This window comes from Haliaeetus leucocephalus, unplaced genomic scaffold (genome assembly GCF_000737465.1).
Source record: "Haliaeetus leucocephalus isolate CR32 unplaced genomic scaffold, Haliaeetus_leucocephalus-4.0 Scaffold751, whole genome shotgun sequence".
Classification (NCBI taxonomy): domain Eukaryota; kingdom Metazoa; phylum Chordata; class Aves; order Accipitriformes; family Accipitridae; genus Haliaeetus; species Haliaeetus leucocephalus.
Window position 1 is genome coordinate 3,380,508 of NW_010973187.1, and position 24,473 is coordinate 3,404,980.

The 24,473-nt window shown below is 38.9% G+C and overlaps 1 protein-coding gene and 1 long non-coding RNA gene across 2 annotated transcripts in view; one reads left to right on the forward strand and one right to left on the reverse strand.

Annotated features, from left to right (window-relative positions):
• The window catches only part of TBC1D22A (TBC1 domain family, member 22A), a 55,324-nt gene extending 54,996 nt beyond the window's left edge, over nt 1-328 (reverse strand). The window contains exon 1 of the mRNA XM_010580854.1: nt 124-328. Coding sequence (XP_010579156.1) covers nt 124-185 — 62 coding nt within the window. The 5' untranslated portion in view covers nt 186-328. The remainder of the gene's footprint in view (nt 1-123) is intronic.
• A 335-nt stretch (nt 329-663) lies between these two features.
• Nucleotides 664-11,906, forward strand: LOC104840133. The gene is made up of 5 exons (XR_775225.1): nt 664-724; nt 1,160-1,210; nt 2,219-2,445; nt 6,701-6,825; nt 10,797-11,906. It is a non-coding gene; the product is annotated as an uncharacterized LOC104840133 (long non-coding RNA).
• The last annotated feature ends 12,567 nt before the right edge of the window (nt 11,907-24,473 follow it).

Sequence of the window (24,473 nt, forward strand, 5' to 3'; positions counted from 1 at the left end):
CCGGCACCACCGGGCTGGAGGCTCGCCCCGCCGCCCGGTGCTCCAGCGGGCGGCGGGACAGGCCCGCGGCCGCCGGGCAGAGCCTCCGCCCGCGGGCCCCGGCCTTCCCGCGGGCCCTCTCACCTGCCCGGCACCTTCGCGCCGCTCCGCTTCCAGAACTGCTTCCTGCCCGCGTCGCTCGCCATGGCGGCCGTCACCTCATCCCCCTCCCCGCCGCGCGGCACGGCGCGGCGCGCGGCCCCGACCCGCTCCCTCAGGCTTCACTCGCCCCCATTCCCTCGCACAGGAACGGGACTGAGCGCCGCCATCTTGGGACCAGGAAACAACCCCGCTCCTCATTCGCCTCCCGAGGCGGCCCGGAGGCTTCGGCCAACCACAAGTGAGAGTGCTGCCGGGTGGGTCAGGTTGGGCCAATCGCAGCGAGGGAGTGTCGGGCGGCGGGTGGGGCGGGTCCTTGGGGCAGCGCCTGCCGCGGTGGCGGCTCGGTCCGCCCCTCCCGTCATGGAGGCAGCGCCCGGCCTCGCCCGCTCGGGGAGGCCGACGTGGGCTGGGCAGAGAGGCGGCGAGAAAGCAGCTGGCAGCGGCGGTGCCCGGCGCCGGGAGCCTTGGCCGGGTCCTGTCGCCGCTGTTTGAACCCAGGCCGAGGCTGCCGGCGCCGGGGAGCCTCTCCCGTCCCGTCCCTCCCCTGGCCTTGTCGTGGTGTGTGAGGTACCAGCCTGCAACGGTACAGAGACTCACTCTTGGTTCCTGTCTGTGATTAACTAAAGCATTCCTATAAAGTCGGGTTTTACTGCGTGGTACTCCGAGTCGAGTATGTTGTCAGGTTTTAATCCTTTTTGATTTAACCATAAAGAGTAATTCAGAGTACTCTCCGGGAAGACATGCAAAACTTGCCATGTCAATGGAAGGAGACATCATTTGAAGAGGACAAGATTTCAATCAAGTTAGCTCTTAACACTGTTTTATAACAAAATACATCAAATTTTCAGATTTTTCCCACTTTATTTTTTTCCAATTATTTACTCAGCTACCGGGGGGGGCGCGCTTTAATCTTTCTCGGCTTTAAAGCTTTCCTGAAGATTGGACTTATCCAATCATTGTATCCACTTCATTTATTTGCTTTGAGAGGATACAAGGTTGAGGGTCTTCCTATCTGTAGAGTTCTCAGCAATTCTGATCCAAGGATACATCACTTCTGCAAACAAAATAGGTAAGGTTTTATGTTACTCGTTGGAGCATGGCACCTGAGAAAACAATGCTGACTTACAGAGTTTTTTGCTGCATCCTAATGCAAGACTAATTTAATATGTTCAAGATTGTGCAGGGAATGTTCTGCCATAATTAACTCAAAAACTGGCATGTAGTACAAGACCTGACCTGCAACGCAACATTTGTATTTCATGTGTAAGTTATTTATTAAAAATAAAAAATAATGAATAAATGAATAAAAAATTTCTGCCTGCTTTGGGATTTACTTTAGCAGTTACCTTCTAAGAACTGACAAAAATAAAATGTTTCACAGATCTTGCTAGATCACTGTCCATGAGGGAAAGCTGATGTCCCAGTAATTTCAGTGCTACTTATATATAAATATGCTATGCGTACTATCATCTTCTCTACTTGTGTCCTTCAAGTAGGATCCCTCTTACAGATTCTGGACCTGTAGGCTTTTTGTAATGCATCGTGACCTTGAGTATCAGCAGCTTTAATAGAATACACAAAAAACATAATGTGATATGAACTACGTCTGTTAGCTAAAGTGAAAATGAAACTCGCAAGGTCATGAGTAGAACTTTGCTTGGTCTTAGCTAGATAAATTTAAATCTAAATTAGACCTGTTGCTATTAGAATACCAAAATGATGTACTTTCGGTTGTGACATTCAAAAAAGTGATAAACCCATAAAAGATACATTCTATCATTAGCATTAATATGGATGTTGAAAACAAGTTCTTTTTATTTGCTCATTGTTCATATTTCTCAAAGGGAAACTTAATTAGATTCAGCCTGGATAGCCTAAACCATCTGTCATCCTTGTAACAGTTGACCTGAATCCTGAAGTAATGCCATTGAACTTCTCTGTCAGTCTGGTGCAGCCATGTGGAACTTCTGGTTCATTTTAGAAGTGGAGGTTTTGCTGAATTACATAATGAAGTCAGTACAAATTTAACTATTATGTAGTTTTCATTATATTCAGTATGTGTTACATTGTGCTTAAGTTTTTAGGGTGGTGCAGAATTTTATACTGGAAACAACTGTTGCATTCATTTGTTCACATGAACAAGTGTGACCTGCAAATGGAGCTACCTTTGTATCAAGAGGAACTGGAAGTACACAGTCACAAAATCTCTGTCTGCTGCTGTGGAGAGCTGCTGCCAGTTTAGACCCTTGGGCTGAAGTCGTCTAGAGCTGGACTGGGCCCTCTCTGTTGTTGACTCTCAAGAAGGCAAGGAATTTTAATTCCCTTTCTATTAACTTTTATATTTTTTCCTTATTCTGTGTTTTATTTTATCCCTGACACAAACCTCTGTTGGCAAGGTTCTGGAGAGGGAAGGGATTTGGAAGGAGGAATCTTTCAAGACCCCATCAGGTAATTTAGGTACAATTCTTTGTGCCCATCACATAAGGTGATCTGACCACAAAGAGTGTGTCCTTGAAAAGGACTTATAAAATGGTATTAATAGAGTATCATAAGAAGGTAATTTCACAGCTATACAGTACTTGGAAGGAGAAGGTGGTCTGAACACCTACTTTAGCAGTGTTCCTGCTTAACTTTTTTGGTTACAGAAGTGTAACATGGGCGGCTGAGGGAGTACACAGATTCCACTGTCAACCTCTTTATTGTGTTTGGGAAGGAGATCTGCCAGTGTTCAGGTGCTGTCATTCAAGGAGTATAACAACACTGCATTCACCACTGGGACTCACCTACTGCAGCTGATTAGCATAGTCTTCAAACACTCCCAAGAATCTAAATAAGCACTTGGGAAATTGGTTAATGTTGAGTTGCGCTTGGCTGTAGTTACACTGCTTCAAACATCCAAACTATTTTAAAGTCTGTGCAGCTACATTAACTAAGCTCCGCCCTACTGGGATTGAAGTATAAACTTGCAGTAATATTTCAGTTACCACTTGCATGGGAATTTTTGTTACTTCAGAGCAAGAAGAAATACTAAAAGGCCTACTGCAGTATTTGTTTTGTTTCATGCAAAGTTGTATGAAAGAATTTATAGTTAGGAAAAGGTCTGTTGCCAGCATGGGCAAATAAAGTATTGAGCCAATGAGAGGTTTGTGGGCTTTTTTCTTTTGTTTCCTCCTCGTTTCCTCCTCTTTCTCCTCTACTTTTATTTTTCATGGGCATTTTTCAGAATCAAGTCACTGTGTACAGCTGGCAAGTGTTATTGAGGATGCCCAGGAAGATTCTATATGTTCTAAAATGTAGAAATGTACCAGCCTTGTACAGCCAGAACAACCTTGTTCTTGGCTGATCAAAATTAGGAGTGTTGTAGCTTGCACTAGCAATGTTTCCAACAAAGTAGACACTTTATTGTTTATTTAGTGTGATAGCTGGTGAGCTATATATGCTGGTGTTTCAGTGGACATTCAGTTATACCAGTTTGTTTTTCAGCTTGTCTGTTGTAGAGATCTGCTGATATAGCTGTGCTGATATGGTTACACAGGTAGACTTTTCAGTGGAGGTGCAGTGTATTTTGGGAAAAGAAGCTTTTCTGATGATGCATGGGAAAGTATAGATTGATGCTAAACATAATTAGCTAAGCTGACAACAGCACTCCCCTGCTAACTTAGCTACACTTATACCAGGAGGATTTGCTGATAAAGTTGTGTAAGCTAGGGAGTGTGCTTTTTCATGCTTATCCTTACATCGCTGTGTCAGCAACACACTGTAATGTAGGTGCAACTGTGAGGTGTAGTTTAGACTGACTGTTCTGCAATCTAACAATACTATGTTTCTCCATACACATTTTTTTGTTTGCTTTAATCAATAAGGAAAAAAAATTAAACTGAATTCAAGTGAGCCACTTCCATGTTGAAGAATTAGTTTCTGCACATGTTTTTACTGTTTAACAAACTGGTGGAAGTGCTTCTGAATGCAGCACACAGGGCTTTCTGTGGTGGCTGATCACTCTTTCTGTTTGGTCCATGCACACGCCTTTCTACCAAGCCATTTTATCCATCATCCACTTTATTGTAAATATCATGGAAGAAGCAGTACTTCAAAATAAAATTGAGCAAAGGGAGTGAAGTTGCCAAGCAAGCTAACCCAAAACCAGCATTCTGAACTGTCATGGTTTAACCCCAGTCAGCAACTAAGTACCCTGCAGCTGCTCACTCACCTCCCTCACAGTGGGATGGGGGAGAGAATCAGAAGGGTAAAAGTGAGAAAACTCATGGGCTGAGATAAAGACAGTTTAAGAGGTAAAGCAAAAGCTGCGCACACAAGCAAAGCAAAACAAGGAATTCATTCACCACTTCCCATGGGCAGGCAGGAGTTCAGCCATCTCCAGGAAAGCAGGGCTCCATCACACATGACTGTTACTTGGGAAGACAAACGCCATCACTCCAAACGTCCCCCCCTTTCTTCTTCTTCCCCCAGCTTTATATACTAAGCATGATGTCATATGGTGTGGGATATCCCTTGGGTCAGTTGGGGTCAGCTGTCCCGGCTGTGTCCCCTCCGAACTTCTTGTGCCCCCCCAGCCTCCTCGCTGGTGGGGTGGGGTGAGAAGCAGAAAAGGCCTTGGCTCTGGGTAAGCACTGCTCAGCAATTAGTAAAACATCCCTGTGTTATCAACACTGTTTTCAGTACAAATCCAAAACATAGACCCATGCTACCTACTGTGAAGAAAATTAACTCTATCCCAGCCAACACCAGCACATGCACAAAAAGAAAAGGGTAGTAGAAACAGAGGGAGCCACTTACACTAGGGAAGACAACATTCCCAGAGGGTACAGTACTTGGTGACAAAAAGACAGAGGGCAAGGTAACATAAATGGGAGTAGTAGTCATGTAGAACCATGGAAGAAAGAGCAAAGAGATGTTAAAGAAGAGGGACAGCCAACAGCTAGATTGAAACAGGTTAGACATGGTCCAGCAAATCACATAGTCACAACAGCTCTTTCAGTGCAGTGCAATTTTTCTCCAGAAAATTGCAGAGGAAAAAACGGGGAAGGAATCAGCATGAGAGAGTAATAGCCAGGAGGAGTCATCATTGCAGACGAGCAGTCATCATAGCATTTTGTAACTTTTTCTCTGTAAGTCACCTTCCCTATTGCATGAGTTGAACAAGATTTTGAAAATAAGAGCAAAATTGCCAAAATACACTTATGCTGGTAGTGCACATGTATGGAATTCTGCACACTCACACTTTGAATTCAGTAACAGTGAAAGATGACTGTGAAACAGAAAAGAGCATAAATAAATTTGTGCTGTCTCTGGGTAAATGTCTTTGTCTCTTGTTTCTCCTAGAAGAGTGATCGATATGGTTAGTTTTCAAAAGCTGTCATTCACTAAAATGTTAGTAGCAGTGCTTATGTTTACATTTCATGCATTTTTAGGTGAAGGTTTTTAGTTTTATTTTTATCTGTGTCACAGCATCAACTCATAATCTGACACCGTCTGTTGGGCGTAGCCTGGAACAGCAGTCTGTGTCCAAGGAGTGCTTGCTCACTGGCAGACCAGCAGATGAAACTGCTCTTTTCTGAAGTCTGATGCAATATGCAGTTGAGGCTTAAATGACTCGGGGGAGGAAGGATTCTTTGTAAGTGGAAATCTTGGGTAGAAGACAGGGAAGCTGGCAAGAGCAAGGGGTCTTCTTTCCAACATACTTCTAGTTCCTTGAAATTCCACCTTATTATGCCTTCAGTACATAAAGTGAAGGTTTAGACATAGCATTGCAGCATGACAGAACTTCAAACACAGAGACATAAATCAATGCATATTTGGCTCTGAGCCATGATAATTCTCTTCTGTTCATTGCTGATAGTAATTTGTTTTCTTTAAATTCTACAATGCCAATCAGTTTATAAACTTCACATTTAACTTGCTATCACACCAAGGTGAAAAGCAAAATCATTGGAGCATTAGTTGATTTTTCCTCAGACTAAAAGATCTTCTCAAGTTATTGGGAGAGCTTTGGAGGTGCCAGAAGACCTGCTTTCTACTGTGGCTTGATGAGGAAGTAGGCAATACCTTTTCTCTAAAGTCAGTAGGAGTAGGCAATTCCTTGGAGCAGACACAGAACCACTTTTTTTCCAAAGTCATAACAAATACCAAAACTGCCTACTGTTGCTTTAATGTAAAAACTGGACATGAAATAGGGCAGAATGTAAAAGATGGGTGTCTGGAGCTTTTCTTCTGAATCTACAAATTGGCTTTTTTTTTTAAAAAGTATCATCTGTAATTAACTGGAGGGCAAAACCAGATTTCAGCATGTAATATGAGAGCGAGTAGGGCTCTTGGATCTCTTAGGTTTCTTTTTAGAACAGCCACACTCATCTTGCTAAGTGGCCTCACTTTTTTTCTTCTTCGTAAAGTTTGTATTACTGAATTTTTCAGAGGAAGTACCTAAAGCAAAGTGTCTTGTAACTCTAAGAAGGAGTTTAACAGCAGAGTTTAGGTGCTTTGGTTCAGTCTCTGTTTTGGTCATTTTGGTTCTAATGGACAACTTCATCTCAAATTTCAGGAAATGCACCAGCATGGAGAGAAGTATTTCTCAGCATTATTTACTTTTTGGTTATCCTGCTGCTGCTGTGACTGCTGATACTGACCTGCTCTGACCTGTGGTTTAGAACAACCTCTAATGATTTGGTATGTAGATCTTTGAGTCTTCTTCAGTGTTGAAAACCTCCAGACCTATAAAAGTCTATAAAAGACATGTTCCGTTTAGTTCATTCCCTGGCCAGTCTGTATTTCTTCTCGTGTTTGATCCATTGTTCTCAGTAGATGTATTCAACATGGAGACATTGCATTTGATATGCCACTAGCATAAATCATGTCCTTGGCCCCTTCATTTTTTGCTCAAAAAAAGCTATTTAGAAGTTAATCTTTAACTCCTCCCATGTATGTAAGAAGAATGGAGACATGACACTACACAGAAATTTTGATGGATTATCTTCAGCAGATATTTTCAGGCATTAGAACACATCAAGCTGTGTGTTAATTGGCATCTACAGTTTATTTTGACAGCATACATTTGTTCTCTGACAATATTCATGACTGACTGCTGCAGGGTTTGGTTGGGTGGGGTTTTTTTTGCTCTAGTCTTGTCTTTGACCATCCAGCTCCATCACAAGCGCTTTTTGCAAATCTTTTTGTGTTTTCTCCTTGGATCTCTATATCTAATTTAAGTCTCCCACTGACTTCTCTTTTCATGCCTCAAAGCCACTGTTAGTGCCTTTTTCATGTCATTTGTGTCTGTATGAGGGATTAGTTTTTGTTGGTGTTTCTTGAGGATAGCAAAGCCTTTACCATGCTATTCAACCCCGTTTCTCTCTCAATTAATTTTTCTTTGATCCAAATGTATATTAGAAGGTAATTAAGTTTTACTCTTTGCTTTTTAATCCATTTCTGAGTTTCTCTGTATAGCAGTTGAAATGTACATTTAAACTGAAAACAGCCTTCTTCCCTTCTTCCTTAGTGTTCCACATATTTTCAGTATTGAAATCCTGTTAATACAATTTCTGTAGAAAAGTATTAGTGGTAGAGTGAGTTCAGGTAGTGTAAGGTGAATGACAAATACAGGATAGACTATAAATTCACAGTTGGCCTTACAGTGTGTTGTATAGATATAATTTCCAAAAATATCTTCAGTATAATACATTATAGTTATTATTCAAGTGAGTTGTATCAAAATCATGTTTTCTTTTTCTTAAAGAGGAATGGAATTTGCTACTTTAGAGGTATGTCTATATCAGGTCTCATTAGTTGTTCTTTATTACTTGAATTTTTATTGCTGTTTTTGTGGTTTGTGTATGCTCTTGTTTGGATGACAGCAAACATGAGTGATGAGTATAACGAAGATATTGCAGTTGGAGTTCTAGTAACAGGATCCTTCCAGAACAGCTTTCAGTAGACGAGTACTGAGTGCTCCTGCAGTAACGCTGTTGGCTGAGCTGCCCATTTTTCTAGTGAGAGCATTGGGAAGGCTTATGATTTAGCAACAGAGGGGCTGAGAGCTTGGTGAAAGAGACATAAGCAAAATTATATTGCAAAGAAAATGAGAGTAACTCCAGATATTTGGGTGAAAAGATATCCTAAAGGTAACGAAGTATTTTATACATTTGCTTTAAATCATTGCTGCTCCTTATCCAAGAGATATACTCTGTTAGTGAATTGGATTTACAAAGTACTCATTAGCTGAAGATTATAAATGTTTTCCCAAATTTAAGAATGTTGGTGGAACTGGGAAAAAAATCAAAACCTGCATAATTTTGTTCTCTTTTACCTTGTTACTTTTGAGAAAGGGGTAGGAATAGTACAAGTTTTTCAGCTAAGGGGAAAAAAGAAAACTCAGACTAAAAAGTAAGAATTAAGTATTTTGCTATTCATATCACTTTCTTGTATAACACAGCATGTGGCATCATGTTGTAAAGTAATAAAAGAAAGAACAGCATAGCTTGTAAACCTTGAAATGAAAATTTGCAATTTCACTTGAATGGTCTTGACAGTTGTTTTAGGATTGGCAATCTTAGTGCAAGAAATGAACTAAGAATACTGACGTAAAACCACCAGAGTCCCTGAGTTTTGAAGAGAAAATGATAAGGCTATCACAGGCAGCTCCTCGGAAGTTAAAGCCATTTTAAGTAGAAAGATCTCAATGGATTAATCTCTTTTACTGAAACCGTGAAGTATAGTGGTAATAATTCTAGTATGCATGGTCATTAAAATAAGATTTCACAGGTAGCCAGAGGAAATAAATACATTATGCATCATTTTTCAAAAATCTCTCTAACTCTGAAAATCAGCCATGGGCTGCTGAACAGGAACAATACTGAAATACTAATGAAGCTTAAAAACTTCTGTGTTTTCTCCTTTTTGGCTTCAGTTTGTGAGAGGAAAGATTTGCTCAAGGAGATAGTATCTTATAGTAGACTAACTAATATAGCCGAGGAAAGAACAGATAGGTTCTACTAGACAAACCTTTGCCTGTTTTTTTACACAACCTTAACCCGCCCCCCCAAAAAAGCCAAGAATTTCTTTGATAGTGAAAAATAAAGTTTTATAAGTACTGCATGACAAAAACTTTAAATTCATAGTTCATGTCATACTGTATTCTTTTTCCCACATTAATAATACTGTAATTATTAATATTATTAATATCAAGCTGATCCCATACAATCTTTGTTGTCTATGATTTATATTAATTTGTATGTGGTACCCTTCTGTTTGTACCAGTTCTCAAATAATGCTAGCCAACATTCTTATTAATGCTCTAAAAATTCAAAATCACTGGTTTTATGCATTTGTAGCTGGCAAAAATTGAGAGTTGCAAATAATGATGATGGCAATCGCTACTAAAGAACATAGCAGAGTCACAACATGATTTAAAGGTTGGAAATTAATACTAGAAGGAGTTAAGTGGAAATACTATCTAAAGAGGGAAGATAAGCAGTTGCATCATTGGGTAAGGGATGTAGGAGCTTGTCCATAAGTTTAGTTCTTTAAATTAAGACAGGATGTCTTGCTGAAAAATAGGCTGTACTTCAGCTACAATTTGTTGGGCTTGATTGAGGTTTTTGCTGTGCGAAAAAATCTATGTTCTTTGTACAGAAAATCAGATGAGATGATCATAACAGTCCCTTGGGCTGCACAACCTATGAATTGCTCTCAAAGCTATTTGCTTTTGAATTTCTTATTATTTCTCTCTCTTTTGGCTTGTATTACTTAAACTCTCTACAATAGAGAAACAGTTACATTACATTGTTTTAGACATTGCATGTGTATATATGTATATATATGAATGCACATTAGATACAGATACTTAATCTTATATAGAAATCAAATTACAATGTGGTTTTGTTGGAGTATCACCAAGAATAGTGGGCTTTTCTTCTTTGTGGCAAGAGAAAATTTAATGGAACAAATTTATTTAAATTGCTGTGTCTAAAAATGGGCTTTCCTATGTTTGTGTAGGTGAAGAAAGAAGGCCACCTCTGCATAGTTTTTAGTCCAGCTAAGATCTAAACTGCTGTCTGGAAATGTGCTCTGTCTCTCTTCACTGAGAAGTCAGGAAAGTTTGTTCCTTCTGTAATATGGCTCATGAGAGGGGGTCTGTATCAGGGCCTTTTCCTTTGGAAAAGATAACTCAGGCACTTTCTTCAGAGCTCTTAAATAATTAGCCAGTTGAAGTGTGAGCATATGGGAGCAGTGAAGGAATAAATCACCACAGCAGCAGCTATATTAGCCAATTTTCTGTCTGTTACATACTGCACGATAGAAGAAAATGTCCACTTTATTTCAGTGCTAATAGTTGGCAGTATGCTCAAAGCCAGTAAAATTAATGAGAAGATTATTATGGTAGAGAAATAGAAGTCAGTTTTCATCTAATGCTTAGAAATGATGGATCTAGGATAAAACTGCCTTCAGTAGGCTTTGGGTTTGGCCATGATGTTTTTCATAGCACCCTTGTTCAGTAACCTTTCAGTATCTAACTTAGCTTAGGAAATCTTCTGTTGTGTTTTATAAGCCGGGTTGAGGCTTGAAGCTTATGTGCTTTTGTTTTCACTCATCTCAAAACGTGAAAGAAGCATTTATGTTAATAAATCCTTGTTTGCATTCAGGTTCTCCTTTCTTGAAGGCAGAGGACTATTCATCAGCACTCTGCATCTCATTGCTCTTTTCATTGTGCTCAAGCGTGTCTGGAGAGGGACTGAGGTGCCCTTGGCTCCACTGGAAACATTATGTCATCTTCTCAACAAGATGTTGTAATGCCAGGAAAGGATCAATACTTTGATGAGGAGCTGCTGGCTCAAAACCACTTTATTATTTGATAAAGGACCGCTTGGAACATTTTCCAAAGCATTTCCCATGGTATGAAGCTCTAGGGAGTGTATTTGTCTCTCTGCCTAGGAAACTGAGTTGATTCATCTGTAAATATGTGTCTGCCAACCTCAGATAACAAGAAAAATTGCACCTTCTGCCCACGTTAGGCTTCAGCCTTTCAGCCATTTCAATAATATACTGTCCGTGAAGGAAGTGCTTCACATACCAACAATCAATTCAGTGGGGAAGGGAGGAAAAGGTTTTAGCCTTTTTCCTGCTGCCGACACCAGACAAGTCTAGCATTTAGTCCGTATGACCGCACAGCCCTGGGAGTGCTGCATTGTGTGGGGTGCAAGGGCTGGCAGCCCCACAGGAGCTTGACTGCGAAAGTGTTTTGTGCTGCAGTCCTTGCATCCGCCCCCAGCCAGCTTCCCTGCCAGGTTGCAGTGCCAGTGCTGTCAACCGTGTCTGCCTCAGGATCTCCAGCTGAGACAAACCAGGACAGCCGCATGCCTCTGGGTCAATGTGTTGTGAAAGGCAGGACAGCTAGAGCTAAAGGGCTCTCCATTGAAACAAGCTCAGTTGTCCGCTGAGAAACTAGTCTTGGAAGAGATTAGAGTTGTTCAGGGTGCTAAACCGACATCACTTTGGATAAGACCACTAATATACAATGATCAAGGATTATGCAGTGCATGAGTGAAATGGATTTTAAAAAGAAAGCGCTGGCCAAGCCATTTAGACTTCTTGTATTCTCTTCATGCAGTCAGGGATGGCTTTAGCAGACAGGCTGCATGGAAGTCCTGTAGCTCTGTATGAACAGCCCGTCATCTGAGGGGAAAACACTACCTTGCTACGTATTGCAGCTTCATTTCACTCTCCTGTTGGCTCATTTAATCCTCCTGTTGGCTCAAGTCCTAAGTAACCCAGTTTGAGGATTTATATGCCCAAAGACAAGGAATTATTTTGTGAAGGTTTTTTCTTTTTTCATTGAAGAGGAAAATAATTACTCCAATAACATTAAGAGATATGGAAGAGGACAAAGGGATGACTCAGCATCTTTTCATGATATACAGATGTACATATCACTTTTTATATTAATTGTCTGTTTATACTATGGTTGATAAAAACTCAGTACCTAGTGCAGTTTTGAATGAATTTGAGTCATTCTAATAGAATTTGCTCATTTGTGTTATGATAGTAAACAGATATTTACCTTGACAGAAGGCAAGCTTAACAATGTCAAATCACTTGTATCATACTTGTTCAGGTCTAATCTGTGAAAAATGCTCCCTGGTTCTTCCTTGTGTTCTGGGGCACTGAAAATCTTGAAGAATTCATGTCCATTCTAGCTCAATTTAACTGTTATACACCACTATTTAAACATTGATTATAACATTTGGATTGTAAGAGCTTCAGAATTATTGACAAAAATATTGCTTCATCTTATTTTCTTCAAACCTAAACAATGCAGAGCCTGCTTTTCATACAGAAATGACGGGATTCTCTACAGCCAGAAGGTAAGAGCAGCCTGAATACTTATTTCACCTTAAAAGAATTGCTCAGTGTTTGTTCACTCTTTTGTTTCTCTCAACGGTGAAGCCATATGATCTTTTCCTCTGGCAGAAGAAACAGGCAAGCAACTTTGTCAGTGCTGTTGTGAAAAGCCTTTCATAGCATCCATCAACTCCTGCAAACTTCAGTGGGATTGTTCATCTCTTTGATACCAAGGAAAAAGGATCAATATCTGAGAGATCTTTTGTAGGCTTAGGAGTCACAGAGAAATCAGCCAGCAATAGGCATCTGTGATTCTCTGAATGTTTATTCTTCCATGCAGCCTTTTTTTCTGTTGCCACCTGCTCATGTAACCTGCACTGTTATAGATTTTTCCCTGGCAGGTAGGCCTCAATATACATATATACAATGCCTAGGAGAAACTGAACCTAGGTGGTAAGGTTTCACACTGCTCTAAGAAACACTGATTTTTATGAACAGTCCAGATACAGATATTATGGTTTCTAAGGACTGTAACCTTGAACAAAGACATTTTTTTCTCTGAAATATTCTGAGAACTTTATAGCAGCCACGAGAAAGAATAGCCCTATGTGCTTTTGAGAGAGGACTGGGCTTCGTGACTTGGTTCTTTTCTGTTACAATTAGTCTACTTCATTTGCCCTCTATTATGCAATACAATGAACTCATTGTAGCATCACTGTGTAAGTGGCTCTCACTATCATTTTGTACAGGATCAATGCTTTTCCTCATCTAAGCAGGCAAAAATAAAAATTCCTCTTACTATCCCTCATATTAAAGTATCATCAAAGCCCACTGTCTTGGTTTCAGTTTTCTGTTGACCAAGTATTGGACTTTCAACATATGATTTTTCCTATGAAAGCAAGCACATAGCTCAGGAGTGTCTTCCCACTTGCAGAGTTGGATCTAGGGAATGCTTTCCTTGTCACCAGCATTTCCATCCTGTACATAACAATAAATGGAGTTTTGCAGTTACTAATAATCCCTCTCCGAGAAAGAGCAAGCAGTTTCCCCTGAGGTTGCTATTAATACCTCATTATGAGATTATGATAAGAGGTCTCCCTGCAGTCTGCCAGCAAAACAGCTGTTGGAGTAGGTGTGTTGGTACTGCTCAGTGCTGTAATGTTTTGATAATCCCATTCTAGAAGATCAAGTCAATTATCATTTGCAGCATGTCCAGGTGCCAGTCAGCTGAAGACTGAAGAGTTCTGGCATGACGTTTGAACCTGGCCTTTTTCATGTCAGCATGACCACTGGGCTGCTAATGTGAATCTGCATTTTTTGGAACCTACCTACTCTGATAGTAGCATTAGTGTATTAGGAGGCAAAGTCAGTTTATTACAGTAACTGCAACATTGACAAGGTTAAGATTGTAATTGAAAAATGTTAATATGGGAAAGGAGAAAAACAGTCCTTCATGAAGTTTGAAGAGCACATCCTACTGGATCTCCCACTCAGAAGTCCTTATGTATAGATGGATGATTGGAGGGGGGATTTCTGCTTGAGACAAGTAAAAAATTCTGCATGTTTGTTTATCTATTTTTAAGTGGTTTTTTGTCAGTTTGTATCTTCCCTATACATGCTTTCCAGAAATTTAGCAAAAGAATATTGACGTAAAAAAGGATTCTTCCTAATTCCATTGCTATAATAGCTGTGCCCATACAAACCCATACGAAAGCTGCTTGAGCAGCAGTAGTAAAAACTGTGCCAAATATATTCAGCTGTTTACTTTCAAGCTAAGCAGTGCTGCAGGGATCTTGGCATATGGCCTCCACTATTTGAAATCTGAGGAAATTCCCACTGGGCCTGAGACCAAACACTTTCTTGCAGCCATTTGGTGGGCTTTTACTACTGCGGTGTTTTAAAAAGCTGACGGTTAGCAGCCTCTCACTGCTCAGGAATCCAGCTGAGCTTCTTCACAGAGTGCTGTTCAGCTTGCCTTGGTTGCAAACACAATTCAGCCACTCCCAGCTGTGTTCTGCCCACTTACAGCAATGATTAATTTCTTCCCAAGACTTCAATATAAAAGTCATCTGCACTGAGTGATGTGCTACATTTTTTAATATCAAGGCAGTGAATTATTGTCTTTTCACATTAGAATTTTCAGAAATATAATCTCTTACATTCTATTTTTATTCTAGTGGCCTTACAGAAGCAGGCTGAAAACAAATCTGTAACTGAAAATTGTACTTTTATGTAAGAGGCAGCTTTTAATCTCTTTAAACAGTACATACTACGTATTGATTAATACATAATTAATACATATTAATAAAAAAGTGTTCATAAAGTCTGAGTAGAAACAGCTTTCCTTTCTAATTATTCATTTTGCACCAGTTTGATGTTTTTACTATGTATTTATTCTAAGCTGGGCTGAAGGCATTATAGGGGTTAACACATGATAATGCCAGTATAAGGTAGAAATGTTGATTGTAGACTGTCAAGTTGGTAGGCCCAGCACTTCCTACATTTATTCAAAATAATTACAGGTGCCAAAGGTAGAATCCCCATGACTATTCATGGGAACTGCACTGCTGCAGTTCAGACTAGTGCCCAGCCATATAGAGAGGTCAACGGCACTGCAGCCCATGGAACGAAGAAGTATAACGATTAAAAAGCACTCATGCTGAATGTCGGTAGAATATTGTAATAAAATAAAGCAAGCTTCTGTAATTGAAACATGTTCTGACAAGCCATGGAACTATTCTTAAAGTTGCATCATTTTGCATCCAAGAGAAAAATCTTATAATCTGTTGAACATCCATTTATTTGATGAAAGCTCTTGGCCTCTCAGAAATAAGCTGAATTTCAAAGCATGATGGAAGGACCTGGCTGTCTGAAAGAGCTTCCCTCAGGCGCCATAAAGGTCAACAGAATTCCAAGCCAACCATTTCCCTGCAACAAATAATAGCAAGTGAGATTGCATCTTAGGGACTGCATTGTTCATGCTATTTTGTGCGTTTGTGCTAGACAGTGCCCTAAAACAATCAACAGTGTTTACTTCTGAACTATTCTAGGCTACAAAAACTCATGTAGGATTTGATCATTCACTACTAGCCCGCTCTAAACAAGATATTTAGTTTGCAGGCTGATTTTCTGCTTCTACTATCAGCTTTCAAATATTGATGACTCCAAGGAAAACAAAAGATTATGTCCTAAAGAGGAAAATACATTATGCCTTCCAAATTCATTGGTAGAAATAAACTTGAAATTTGATGTGCTTATGTAGTTTAGCTATTGCATCAGCATGAAAGTAGCTTCTTCACCAAATTAAAGTGACACAGCACTTCTGTGCTTACCATGCTCCTGTATGAGTCAGAGATTTTGCATAAAAGATGCATCCACCCATGGATTCCTGCTTGTGGAAAATTCTGTGTACCTGCTCTTAATGAAATAGCATGATACCTTTCCAGTTGTAGTCGGATTGATTGAATGCTTATTGAGTCATTAATAACAATGTCCCAGCAGCACTGGGTAGTAGGTGTGGTTTGGGTAGACTACACAGAAGTGACCAAGCAATTCCCATACAGTGAGCTGGAACATGTGAAAAGGAGGATGCATGGTAAGATAATACTTCAAAGACATCCTAGGAGCACATTTGACTGAGCACACTGCTAGCTAATGCTTCTGGATTCCTAAACCAAAAAGAGGAGTCTTCCACACAGGGTTAAAAGTAGCTACAGGTGTTAGCGTGTTAACACCTACCTCCTTATGGCAACAGCATCTTTGACTCTGAGACCATGATAATGATGAACATGATTCTGATTTCACAGAACTGCCATTTCATTAGCTGTCCATTACGTCTTTCAATAAAAAATAGATATGAAAGGAATTAGAGATTCTATATGATTTATATAAGGTGCTGTAGAAGATCATTTGTAGAAGTGGACAAATAAGCAGTATGTGTTGTGTTATTGGTGGACTGGGGAAGAGCAAATCATGATGTAAGTTACACAGTCAAATACTGATGCTGTAGAGGGTGTCTCTGTAGATTCAATCCTAGATGGGTTAATACAAGAATACAAGGCATGATAATAGCTTCACCTTTGCAAAACTGTTAAACCCCAGGATATTTTAGTTTGGTGGTTAACAAAAGGTTTCTACATTAGCTGCTGTGTCTTGAAGGTACCAAGATATCAACTTAAGGCCATTATAATTCAGCCATCATTTTGCTTGAAACCTGTTTGTTTTTTCTAATACTTGTACTGTAGCAGGAACTTGAAATGCCGTCATGAAACTATGAAAGATCAGGTAGTGGCCGTCAACTCCTGATTTGCTCTAACCCCTTTGATACAAAGGAGGTATCTTTTGCCAGTTGCCCATGTAGATTTGAAGCCTGGAAATTCCTCAGATGACATACAAAGGCAAGTAAAGGCAGGAGAGGGTTTTTTTTAAAAAGAGGGCTTTCTAAACTGTGGAAGCTATTTCACCAAGTAGTGAAGCTGATAAAACTATGGAAGTGGTCTGGCCTAGTAGCCCTGGGCCAAATCTAAGTTTTGAACATATGGTGTAACCAGGTCTACATTAGCAACTTGGTTCAGAGCAGTAATACAGTTTTGAAGCAAATCCCTTGGTTATCTCCATTTACTGTGTATTAGTTCATTTCTGAGGACAGTTGTGGTACCTGTGAAACTGATTCTGTTTGGAAGGAAACTAAATCAGAAAGGTTGCTCCAGAAGTGCTGCAGTGCTCTTCAGGAGCAATAGGTTCCTAACTTATTTGTGGACTATACTACCAAAAGGTCTTCCAGTTCATGCCTATCACTTTTTCTTGAGCATTGAACCACCTACATAGTGGAGATGTTTGACCCGGGAAACCAGCCGATATCTAAATCGGGGTAAGCCTCCTGAGCCTTCTATAATGGAGATGTAAGGAGCCTTAGCACCAATCTCTTTGATCTGCTCATTGCACTTCTAGTAGGGGACAAAATATGTCTAAATCATTAGAAGTTCCCTTGGCTAAGACATTAATCCCAGGATTTAGGTGACAAAACTCTTGAAGTCTGCCTGCTAGAGAGTGTTACCAGACATGGAGAGTGATATTCCATTGCCCAAACCTAGGCATTTAGTGCTGTTTTAGAGGTAGAGTAGCTATAGGGTATCCATCCTAGCTACCAGTGCTGCTTCAGAGCATGTGGGTCTTTTCTGAGGCCCTGTGTCATATCTGCCTGTCCCAGGCAGGCATCTGGGCTACCCAAAGGCCTCCCAATTGGCCTTAGGCACTTTGGTTTAGGCAGCTGGATCACAATTGGGTTCAGCATCTAGGTGTGTGCTAAACCAGAAAATCTGAAAAAACCCTAGAGCTGTGAACAATGAACTCCACAAATCAGACCAGGTTAGAAATCCAATGGCTTCCATGGCTTCTGTCCAAACATGGCATTTTGGTGTCTGTCCAGAAGTGGGACGGGGATGGGGAGTGATGGCAAGGAGTTTCATTTTAAGTCTGCTTTACCCACAGGTGTTTATGCCTTTCCAAAGAGTAAGCTACTTATGTATACATTTGAAACTCATTTTAGGAGGCAATACTCTAACACTCTCGCTAGGCTGTATCTCACTTTCTGTGAAGCAAGCATTATTTATTCTCATATATCATACTCTCTGTACAGCTAAGTAGATTACCAGAGAGGAGAACACAGGAAGGAGAAACTTGAAAGATTTTTAGGATTAGCAAATTAAGTTTCAAAGGTAAAGTCTAGCTACATTATACTGCCATTAGTCTGAAGCACAAAGTAGTGGGTGGGGTGTTAACACCATTATTACCCAGTGAATTTGGAGATTCAGGTAAATGTTTTTTCACCTGGCTGTACATGCATACCTGCATGCATACCCATACAGTTTCTAGTCATAGTGTCTTCAGGGAGTGAAAGGAATTAGTGTCTTTCTTCAGTATTGTTTTGTCATTACTCATGTTGCTTTTTATCTGATAGTTTTCAGAAAGCCATGCTGGCATTGATTCAGTTGCATAGGAACAGTTTGTGTGTTTTAACCCAACTTCAAGCTATGTTGCTGTCAACCCTGCAATGCATGTTTCTCTAATCAACCACATGCAACATTGCTTGTCTTCTAAACAGTGCATTGTGAGTAGGGTTTTGTGCTTGTAAAAAAGGGAAGATGTAGGGTTTTACCTCGTCCTATTCTTGTCCTGTTTGTAGTCGGGCACTGTCAGCTTTTGTTAAGTCTATAGTTGTGTTTCCGTTTTTTTACTGAGAAAGTCCATAGCACACTTCTCTCTTTCTCTCTCCCCACTTCATGTTCTATCCCACAGTGTTTCAAAACGCTTCCTTCCAAAACCAGAATGATTTGTGATGTTGAGATTATCAACCATATGGTATAGTGAATAAGTCACACATGTTTTCTCAGTAGCCAGTGGTTGCTGGCTGTGAAAGACACACATAGCATTACATTAGTTTCTGTCCTAAGAATTCTAGTCACAGTCTCAAAATTTGCTAAAAAAAGCAAGAGGAATGAAGTGTTGTACAAGTCCATTTTAGATTGAATATTTACTTCAACTCGATACTACTTCTCTGGTTTCTGTTACAGTTGCTGTTCTGGCCCTTCATAGGTTTATTGTACGCCCACCCTACTGTGATGGAGGAGGAAGTTTCTTACAGCTAAATCTAATATGAATGTGTTATTAGTTCAAGTCTCATTATTGCATTTCCTTTTCTAATCAAGGGAAAGAGTCTGCCATTAGCAAGGTAATCTCTTTTCCTGTTGACTTGCTTTATAGATACAACCATAAAAGCAATTGTTTTGAATGGCTCCTTTGCACTCAGGTTCTTTTTCAAAACATTGATTACTCCTCTAATTGTCATTTCTTAGCCACAGTGATTTAGAATTATGTCTTTCAGAGTCATGATTTTTGCAAAACTATTCGTATTAAACTGTCTGGAGATGGTTTGGAGGTGATTGATTTTTCAAAGCATTGCAGTGAAGTTTGATTTGTAGTTCTGACTAAATGAGCTGGTTGACTAAAACCCTGTGCAATCTTGAAAATGTATCACTTTCATCAAAATCTACAATTTCTGTAAATTTTATTTAGAATGACATGTAGACTAGTCAGCTCTAAATATGTTTCTGATAAAATGGTGTGCTCCAAATTAATTTGTCAGCCATTGCCACCTGGCAAGACAAACAGATTACAAATGTTTATCAGGTTACTCTTCAGTCTTTGAATTTTCTTTTCAACATATTCATCCTCAGGATGATTGGCATCCCTTTGAACAGCTATGAAGTCAGGTACAGTAAAGTTTCTTAAATATATTTGTTTGCTAGAATTAAATACTAAACTTCAGTTATGAAAAAATCCTCTTTGTTCTCCATTGCCCTCTTTTTTGGGTAGCTGTGTCTGATTTTATATTCTCTTCTTAGTTTCCCACTTAATTTTGATGCTAGAAAATCAAAAAGAGAGGACGCCAATTCAAGTCAACATGCGTGCTGAGATGTCAAAAGGCATAGTGCAGAAATAGCTCTGCTTTGCAGATTTTATGCAAAGTATTGGCATGTATTTGCATTCTAGTATCACTGATTCAGACAACTTCATACCAGCTGTCATCATCTCTACTACAGTAATCAGCTGAAAAACAATCAAAGTGAAAATTACTCTATTCAGACAAACTGCTTCAATCCATCTTTGATCTGATCATTCAGAATCTTGGCCTTTGTAAGAGAACTTCACCTGCATTTCTAAGCATTTACTTTAGGTTTATATTGTACTTTTAAAATATTGTACAAACCACAGAAAGTAACATTTTTAATTAAATTACATGAATTAATTAAACCAGTTTCAAGGAGACAATACATTGGCATTTAAAGACAAAAACCCCTTCCTTCTACCTTAAATCCACAAACGCAACTTTAAAAGAATCTACAACCAGGATCTTTGTATTTGCAAACGTAAATATTATTAAAATACTAATTTATGCACCTGTGAACTTTCCAATTATATAACGAATCAATAACAAGACTGATGAGACTGTGTCCAAAGACTGATAAGATTGAGAAAACCTATATATTTTTTTTTATTTCATATACTCTTATCTTTTCTGAATTAATATTGTTCTAATACAGGTATTGTGTAGGATTGCTTTTTTCTACTGAAACTGAAATGGTAGGATAGTTTGAATGAAAATATGAAACTATAAATCTTGAGTATAAATCATGAATTTTTCAATATGGACTTTCAGGGAAGTCAAGTCTGTGATCTAATGCTACTTGACTTCAAAATGACAGTATTCACAAGAAAGAGAGAATTTAATGCATCAAATTTTTTTTAGTTTAGCCAAACATCTTTGCCCTTCTGAGCATCCTTCTTCCTCATATAGTAACTCTGCTATCTTGTAAATAGTGGCTATGTCTTAGAATATCTCTTGCTCTTGTAAGAAGATGGACCTCAAGATCCATCTTTAACTGCAGTTATTTGTAGTCTTGTAGAAGTACTGAAAAAAACATGAGCTTGTGAATATCAGGTCAAAAGTAGACGTCTTCTAAGAAGACTGGTGTGAATGTTTGTGTTTCAAGGTACATTTGATAGGTGATAAGTTCCCAATGGCAAAAATTGATTAATGCATTGAAAAACCTTCCAAATGTCAAGAAAGGGGCAGAAGGACTTTTTGGTAATGTGATTAGACATTTCACTAGCTTCTGAGTGAGCTCAATCTACCTGTGATCACAGGCATGATTATCTTTTTAGTTAGAAACAACACATCAATGTCATTTCCTCAGTGATAAGAAGAAAATATTGAAAATTATTTAAAATATTAATATAAATTAGGTTTATGTTTCATCTGATTCAGTGTGCATCAGCTAGAGTTTTAATCCTGGCAGCTATACAGAGTCAAAAAACTTCTTTAAAGAATGTAAACTCTTCAAAGATACATTCTGATTTCTGTGTTGTTTATCGTTTTTCAAGTTATTAACATTGGGAGGCTACAGATATGTTCACTGATTCTTGGAAGTGAAGAAGTTATTTGAGTTTCTTGTATGACATTGCTGTTAATATAATTTCTATTTTATTTTATCTTATTTTGTTTTATGTAAGATGATAAAGACCATAGTTGGTGCTTAAAGAAATGCTTCCATGGTTGTCTAAGTCCTAGGTACTTTATCTGTTTTTGTGTGCTAGGTTAATTAGTCTAACTAAGCATATCTTAGGTAATAGTTGGTCTGGAGTATCAAGATAAATAATGGGGCTGTGCTTCTCATATGTACTTATTTGCCTGCGTTGATAATCTGATTATCTCTATTTTTATTTAGTTCCTGTGTTGTTAATAAGGATATCCAAAACTGAAGAAAGTAAATCGTATTTTCCAGTGTAATGGTTTCTATATTGAGATTGTTTTATTTTCAGATTATTCCTTTAGTTGATTACTTTACGTCTGATAAATATACTCTCCAGATTTTCCTCTTCTGTTTCAGAGAATCTTGCTTCTGGTTTGGTTTATGTTCTCTTTGCAAAGAAACTGTTGCTACTGCCTCCATAGTGTGTGTAATTTTTTTTCCTATGCTTTCCTATGCTTTTACCTGGAGTGTTGATTAGTAGTTTTACAGTGTGTTCTGCTAAAAGTAGCATAAAAATATGTCTCTCCATCTTAAATGGAAGAATACTCTTACTTCATTCTTTAGTTTATGAAGGCCACACTTTCTGGTATAAGTTAGAAGAGCCCTGATGTGGATTAGAGCCCTACCTGCTGAAGCAGAGCATCAGAGAAGCACTCTGGGAATAAAAAGGTCCAGTTAAAATGGCTCAAACTAGATGTCTAAAAATGAGTTAGGAGAAAAAATATTGCTTTGGTGATCGTAGAAATTTTTATGTTAACAATTCTTTCATCCTGAAACTTGTTTATTGCATAGATTGGAGCCCACACTTGAGATTTGTCAATAGTGTCATGCTGGTGGCATACACATGGCCTGTAATTGTGTAAATAAGTCTCCAGGCAGAGTTATAAACGTTCACAAAATCTTACTGTTCTTACACTCAGTCAGTATAGGAGTTAGTATATATGATGGAGGTTACTATTGAACATGATACATAGTTTGATAATAGTTTGATACCTGAACTATAAAAAATTGCCTACCCAGAGTTACCATCCTTAGAGCTCTTTTTGAGAACTGCTCCATATGCATGGTTCTGCAAAAAAAGCATGTGGGCATGCTCCAGGCAAGGTCTGCATTGGCCTGGTAAAGAGCAATTTTTCTGCAGTTTGAAGGACTGGGAATATCAGCAAAGCATATCTTGCAGAGATAAATACACTCTTTTATTAGAACAACTGACATAGTTGAGGGGCGGACAGAAGAAAGAAACTTTTGGATGTTACCAGCATTTTTTCAGTTCTGCCTCTTCAGTTATCCTTGCCTACAAGCACTGCAGGGAAAGACCTACTTTACCTATTCAAGCATTCTTACCAGAGCAGAGCAAACATTTTTTATATACCCCCGTACATACCGTGTACCATGCAAAGCCATCAAGAAGATAACAAAACTCAGATTCCTGTATTGGTCTCTTAAAATAGAAGAATAAAGGACTGCAATCATCCTTTTTGACAAGCCTTTAAAACTGCTTTTTTCCAGATCATTTCCAATAATAACTGTAATTTAAACTTTTATGATAAAAGCATGGAAGTGCTTTGAAATAGCTCAGGCATTTTTCTAGAGAAGGTGATGTCATTCTTTCCATCAGCAGGAAGAATATTCTAGTCATGCTTTAGTCTTTGTTTGCTGAAAAGTAGAAAAGGAATTAGAACATTAGTCAGTATTTTTATATTTAAAATGAATTACTTTCCTCTGTTCTATTATCTTTCTTGGTTAGTTTCCAATTTCCAAAAGTCTTTCAATTGCCAAATTTGGCCTTTGGGTGTATTTACACTGTTCTAATGGGACTTGCATGTGTGTACTTGAGAACAGAATTTGATTCATGTGTATATTTCGATTTGCCTGAGATGCACCAAGATAAAAAATTTTTATAATTCCCAAGCATCTGTCTACAAACTTTCTTGGGGCATTCTCTCTGTGGAAGAAAAGAAATATTTCATAGTTATCAATGGGCAGCAAAAAATATGAAAAAAAAAAAGTAAAAAACTTTTCTTGATTTTTGTTCCAGTTTTAAATTCCTGAGCAATGAGATTAAAGATTCAGTTCTGTACTAGCTGTCAACTGAACAAGACCACAGCTGGTTCTCACATACATGTTCAAGGGACATATTAGGAATATCTTCACTGATCTTCAACTTTCTTCTCTTCCCTCATTGGGATTGAGCACCACTGCAGAAGTTTCTTGGGACATGGAGGAGTCCTTGAGCCTGGAGCCATCTCCCTGGGAGCACAGGACATATAGCAGCTGAAAGACTCCATCCCAGGTCTGTGACTGTCTGTGTTTTCCAGAGTTCTTGGTGAAAATCTGTGATTCCCTCTAAACTTCCAACACAGAACTGAGTAGAGTGGCAAAAATATGATAGAATATGATTCTTCATTTGTCTCCGGCACACTTACGTGGGTATTATCCAGCTTTCACTTTGGTTAAGATATTTTACATTTTTTCACTTTAGACTCACTTTCTCAGATACGGTTGTATACACAGTACTTTCTACTTCTGCCAAGATACTACAAGGACATGCTTGATTTTCACTGTGGAAAAAATCAGATGCAGGGTCCTAATGAATAAGTACACCTCTGAAAGATTTGGAAGAGAGAGAGCTCAAGTTTGCAATGACTTAAATCAATATTTTGGTAATGCAAGTCATGCTGAAGAATACCTGTCTGCTCCTGTTGATTAAAAATATGTATCTGCTTAGAAGTGTTCCTTAATTAATTGCCTACATTATCATGTAATGATCCTGTTCAGTACAACATAAAGTTGCTAGGAGTAAGTACTTGTTATAGGGATCATAGACTCATAGAATGGTTTGGGTTGGAAGGGACCTTAAAGATTATCTAGTCCAACCCCCCTGCCATG